The sequence below is a fragment of the Pygocentrus nattereri genome, chromosome 17 (assembly GCF_015220715.1).
Source record: "Pygocentrus nattereri isolate fPygNat1 chromosome 17, fPygNat1.pri, whole genome shotgun sequence".
NCBI classification, from domain to species: Eukaryota; Metazoa; Chordata; class Actinopteri; order Characiformes; family Serrasalmidae; genus Pygocentrus; species Pygocentrus nattereri.
Window position 1 is genome coordinate 28,241,793 of NC_051227.1, and position 6,000 is coordinate 28,247,792.

General features: G+C 43.1%; 1 protein-coding gene across 2 annotated transcripts in view; it reads right to left on the reverse strand.

The window, feature by feature from the left end:
* Positions 1-5,776, reverse strand: part of ece2b (endothelin converting enzyme 2b) — a 56,551-nt gene extending 50,775 nt beyond the window's left edge. The window contains exons 1-2 of one of the 2 annotated variants that reach the window (XM_017696764.2): positions 5,564-5,776; positions 5,303-5,458 (exon numbers count right to left, since the gene is read on the reverse strand). In XM_017696764.2, the coding sequence (XP_017552253.1) occupies positions 5,303-5,335 (33 nt within the window). In that variant the 5' untranslated portion in view covers positions 5,336-5,458; positions 5,564-5,776. Of the gene's footprint in view, positions 1-5,302; positions 5,462-5,563 lie in introns of both variants that reach the window. The other variant, XM_017696763.2, reaches the window with a different exon arrangement.
* Between the last annotated feature and the right edge of the window lie 224 nt (positions 5,777-6,000).

Consider the following 6,000-nt stretch of genomic DNA (forward strand, 5'->3'; position numbering starts at 1 on the left):
ATTTGACCACCCTGAGCGAATTACAAACTACTCCACGCTTGACACACAAAATTGCCGTATGACAACGAAACAAGCAGTAATTTGGGCACAACAGATGAATCGGCTACAGCATGTGGAAACAAGTGCCCATGCACAATTACCTTATTTATAATTTGCTGCAAACACGTCATTAAACATCTGTGATCAGGTAATAATGTAATAACTGTGACGGGCCAAATTATAACAATTAAAAAGAGTAAAATGTGAAAGCTGTGTCACCTTTTTTCAAACGATAGTGTGATGTGATGTACAGTGCGCTTATTTTCCTAAAACACTAACTGCCTGAGTGATAATACTGCAGAATACAAGGTGGCTTATACTGTACTAGGTGAGCTATGTTTTGGATGTTTGCTTTACTGTACCAGTAATATAAAGTAAACTTTAACACATACAACATTTTTTTGTCAGTGCACACATAAAAATAAGTATACCCCTTTACTACAAGGGATACTGCATTCACAATTATTATTATTTATAATGATTATTATTTTCAATTTTTTCTGTTATGCTTAAATTTACACACACTTCTAAAATCAATGAATAACTTTGTGAAACTTGTGTCTGCTCACTGACTCATCAACTTTGATGAATTTGATGACTTTGATGAATTATTGAAAGGCCAATATGTATCAGTATTTTGTGAGATTTTTTTAATTAGGAACAGACAAAAACTACAAAAATTGGAATGGAAAACTATGAATATAAAGATTGTTATTTGCTGCAATTAAATCCAATCAATCAGCACTAATTATGCTCTTTGTAATGAAAGATGCAGTTGGTCTTTCTCTAGCGATATATATGATAAGCTTAGAATAGCGTACTGTAAGATAATGTGACGTAATATGCTAACAATAAATAATGTCATACTGCTCACCCCTAAATATGCGCTCATAAATAGGCTCTGTCTTTTCTTCCTTCCTTTTTTTTCTGCTTGGGTTGGGCACGAAGGTATGTACATATCACGTTTATTCACGTTTGAATTTTTCATGTGTTTGTGCTCAAAAAGAACAAATTTATTGGTTTCTTAGTATTTTACCTGTGAACATGATCCTGACTAAGCAGAAGTGACCATAGGTCCATTAACATTAGACTAACTGATTTATAGCACGTGTCCTGGCTATGGCCATGGCTCGACTGCTCCTTACAAACTCTGCATCACTCAATAACGCCATAATTTAATAAGTAACTCATAACTAAGTAATTAGGTAACTTTTCTCAATGATTCTTTGAGATTGACAGCAAATTCAACAAATTCAGAGTGGTTTAATGTGAAACGGTACATGGTAGAGAAACTTACCACTCAGATGGTGATAAGAACCAAGGGTCACAACGTCTACAATGCAAATATAGTCTAATTTTATTCACTATTCTAAATTACCAGTGACATTTTGTAATGTTGATAGCAGAAATGCTTAACATGAAAAAAAAACCAAAGTTTTAGACCAAAAATGTGACACAAAACTATCATAAATAAGAGGTACCATGCAGCATAATTGTAACCATTTTGGGGTCCTAATTCTGTGAGGTAGCTTTTAGTGCAATTACATGCTTCAGATGCTTAGTACCTATCACCACCACTGTGAATAACTGTAACTTGGTAAATTTATCTAGAATGACGCATTTCACATCCAACCAGTCCTCTTAGGCTTTCAATCAGCTTCAGTTTCAGTTGTACTCTCCAAAGTGATGAAACCAGTATTAGGTTTAGGTATGTCACACCCATTTGTAAACCAATCACAAAAAAGTGCTTTAGAGGAATACAAGCAAACTGGCCTTTTCAAATAATGGATGTCTGTAGAGCTTAAACGCATCTGTTAGGTAAAAATTATTCTCTGTCCATCCCCATGCCCAACCCCTGCGTCCTTGGTGACTCAGTGAAGAACATGAGTGTGTAGGTGGTCTGTGAGCTTGCTGACCTAGACTGGCCCCTGCACACATTTATGCATACACGCACATATGCACACATACACACACGCACACACAGGAAAGCGTGGCCATCTCCCTGCACTCACACACCCTTAGGCAGGATGCACCAGCCCTCCCAAGCCCTGAGCAGCCCTCCAGGGTCACGAAGGGGTCGAGGAGAGAGAGCACTCCACCTCCAGAGAGCTCCAACAGCTCTCTTTCCCACACCACCACACCCAAGCAGCACCACAGGTCTGAGACCAGTTCGTACACTTTCTCTCACAGAAGTTGAGGAGGCAATTCTAAGCTGTGGCCGTGGGCTCCGGGTCAATGCCAAAGAATGGAAAAGTGTCCTATAGACTCACAGCCATTTAAAATTCTTTACGGGACACCTTACAGGGTGTCGGAGATAAGGTTCAAATCAAATTTACATCATTTTCCCCCTGACCCCAAATATCATCAACCAGCCATGACATTTTTAGTTCTTTAGTTTCTCACTGAAGCAACAGGACTATAAATATGTTGCACAGCTGACGTAGTAGCAGCCATCTTGAAACCTGAATTTTATCCTTACTATTGCCCATTTTTATATATTTGTTTATAAGTAGGATCACAGTAAGTGGTGGTTATAAGCTTCCATTAATACATTAAAACTACAGTGCAAAATGAAAGAACTTAATCAACTTAATTTGGGGTAACAGCAAAATTGCGTAAACTTGATTATTTTCCTGAGCTGTTGCTGATAAAGGGCTATGAGCAAGTGGCGTGACCCCACATGCAGGCATCACATGCATCTGTGCTGATTACACAATATCCTTATCATCACGTCTACATCACCTAACACACAGCACAGCAGTATGGCACTATATCAGTTTTCACCAAACTGAAACTGGTCCAGCAAAAGATTATATCTAAATAAGTGCAATAAATATGTTACATTCTGCTACACAGAGTACTAAAGTCGCAAAATCACGAGCAAAGATATCACAAGATGTACAGAGACTTAACATTACAATGTTTTGAAAAGGACTGTCTGTTAAAATGATCCTGGTCACACTCAAGATAAGCTTAACACTACTAGGTCTATTAGCATTAGGCTATCTGAACTCCAGCAACAGCCTGCCTCCTCCTTGATGACCCCAACACGTTTATCAACAACAGCGACATTTAAGATTTATTTGGCACATTCAGTTTCACAATTAATGTGTTGACCCTATAATTTCCACCCCAAGACATGACGGCTTTTTCTATGTGTTCTGAGAGGTTGGCCACTAGCCACAACTTTAAGTTGATATTGTATTGTGTGATGCTTTACCCGAGCGATTTCCTTCTTCAGTAATACTATGTTTTTATAATATATTTATTGATATTTTTGTTATAAAGACACATAGCACTCAAAATCAGGAACTGAATTCAAAACATTTAGAGAAACTCCTCTGCATTACGCTTTCCTGAACACAGAAACCAAACTCTTGTCCTTTATGTGTCCTTCTTCGAATTTAAAACAATTCTGTAAACAATCTGAACAATTTTCTCATCACTTCAAACATAGCTGACCAACCAAACCACGCTTGGTGTCTGAAGCGTTTTCATTTTCCAATGCAGATACGAGGCTAAAGTGGCTGATAGTAATAGGAGCTTAGGTACACCAGTTAGCATCACACAAACTGCCAAAACTAGCCACTCACTCGTCTCAAACAGTATGAAGGTGTAAATCTCAAATAGAAGTGTTTAGGTGGTTTCTGACAACTTATGCTACAACATACAGTATTCCCTGCTACGGTATTCCACAGCACAGTCCAGCATGCATTGCCTGCAGGTCTAAAGCTTGTCTATGCTGGTCAATGCTGGTTTATGCAAGTTTATGCTGGTCCTGTGCTGATTTAGCTGGTCATCCAAACATACCAGGTTCAACAGCATCCTTGGGTTTTAATGGTTATCAGCTTATCAGCTTCTGTTGCTAGTGACCAGCATTCAAAACACAACGTATGCTGGTTTTGCTGGTCTATGCTGGTTTTTGTAGCAGGGTTATGCAAAGGCACAACAGTAGGAAGAAAATTCAGTTTTCAGAATAGATTGTACTACTGATTTTAACTTAGTGAGATACGGCATTCTTGATCATGTTTACAGATAACTGTCACACACTGTAGATAAATACTGTGACAATATTTGGACTAATATTGTCAAGGTGTTCACAACAGCTCAGGCATCTCTGTCTAGGGCGGGAAGTCGATCCCAAAGAGAGCTGACGAGTAAAGTGAAATTTACGATTTATGATTATAAGTAGGCTTCCCCAGTGTGAAACATCTACACCCCCGAAGCTGACAGAGGAAACTCATGCACAGTTTAGATGGTCCCTGATGTTGGCTAGCATTAGCTCCCAAACTGCCTTGCTAAGGTCTAATCGGTCTGGGCACACGAAGGGCCTGTTAGCATGAGTGTGCGTTTCTGTTACTGAACTACAATTTAACTCGAACATGTGAAAAGGCAGGTGTACACACAATCGATTCTGAATCGGAATCGACTCTGAATCGGATGTGTGAAATCGATCAGCCTTATCTCTGCCCGTTAGAACAGACCCTCGTGGTCGTCATGGAAACCGCGTGCCACTAATTATTTTCCACTTTAAGACGCTCCGCGTGCGCTGGAGCCGTCCAATAGGACGAGCTGCACGAATTCACATTTCGTTTTGTAAAAGCAGCGGACCGGCCGGGCCAAGCGCGAGCCCCCGTTCTCCTGCCCTCACAGAACCCGCGAGGGAGACGAGGGAGGAGGAACGACGGGGCTGTGAATCTTTCTAAATGAGCAACAAGTCGGCCGCGTTTAAGGGTTCAGAGCTTCTCGCGGCGCTCAGGTGAGAGTCAGGCCAATTACATTCACAACCGACGCGAACCGCTCGCGAGCTGAAGCCAGAGGAGGACTTTGGTTTTTTACTCCGCTCTAAACGAAGCGAGTCTGTGCCAGAGACCTCGACAACCCCCGTTCGTACATGTACACACATACACGTCTGATGAAAACACTCAAACAGGGTCAAAGCCACAGCTTAACGGCGCTGAGGTGAAGTAAACGCTGCCTGTGCGATGCATTTCGAAACTGTCCACAGACACTCACGCAAGCGCGTCGTGCGAACAGGAAAAACAAGCAGGCTATCGCTTTCGCAGCCTATCCTGGAATCTGCAGTTCACTCACAGAGCCAGAAATCACCCTGAGCTCTGGAGAGGAGGAGGGCAGCACATATTATCCATTATCCAGCTCGCATGCCGCGCCGGGTGCTGCTCTTCTGGCGAGGTGGGCGAGAGAGAGATAACGCTAGATAAAGAGGGATACGAGGAGAGAAGCAGCAGCTGGGGGGACTCACGTTGTTCCGCAGGTCCTGCAGCGCCAGGCTCATCGTGCACAGAGCGAGCCGGGGAGAAGAAGCAGGGGAGGCGAGCTCTTCACTCACTCCACCTCTGCAGGGGGCTTCACATGAGCCGGAGGGCTAAGCCATGCCTCTACCAAAGCGCTGCTGCTACTGCTGAAACACATTAGCAGGGACGCCAGTTATATCTCAACAGCATGAGCGTGCGGCACGACGACACTGCATTTGACTCGATACGCGCGGTAGAGAAGTGTTTACCTGGTCGCCTGACGTTGTTTAGAGGGCGGCGGGCATGATGGTCAAACACAGTGATCTCCCCCTCCGACTGACTGCGAGCGGCGCTCAGCAACATGCGCCGAAGACTGTGGGAGATCGCTATCAGCTCCTCATTGCAGCCTCTCCCTCTCCTCCCCCCGCCCGTCTCTCTCTCTTTCTCCTTCTCTGTTTAATTTTCTCTTCCCTTCGATCCTCTCTCTCTCTCTCTCTCTCTCTCTCGCTCTCTCGTCTCTGTCCCTCGCTCTGCCTCTCGCTCGCTCTTGCTTTCTCTCTTTTGCTATCTACATTTTCTCTTACCATTGCTCTCTCTCTCTCTCTCTCTCTCTCTCTCTCTCTCTTTCTCTCTCTCTCTCGCCCCCTCTCTTTCTCTCGCTCCTGCCCCCTCTTTCTCTACATGCTCTCTCTTTCACTCGCGCGCA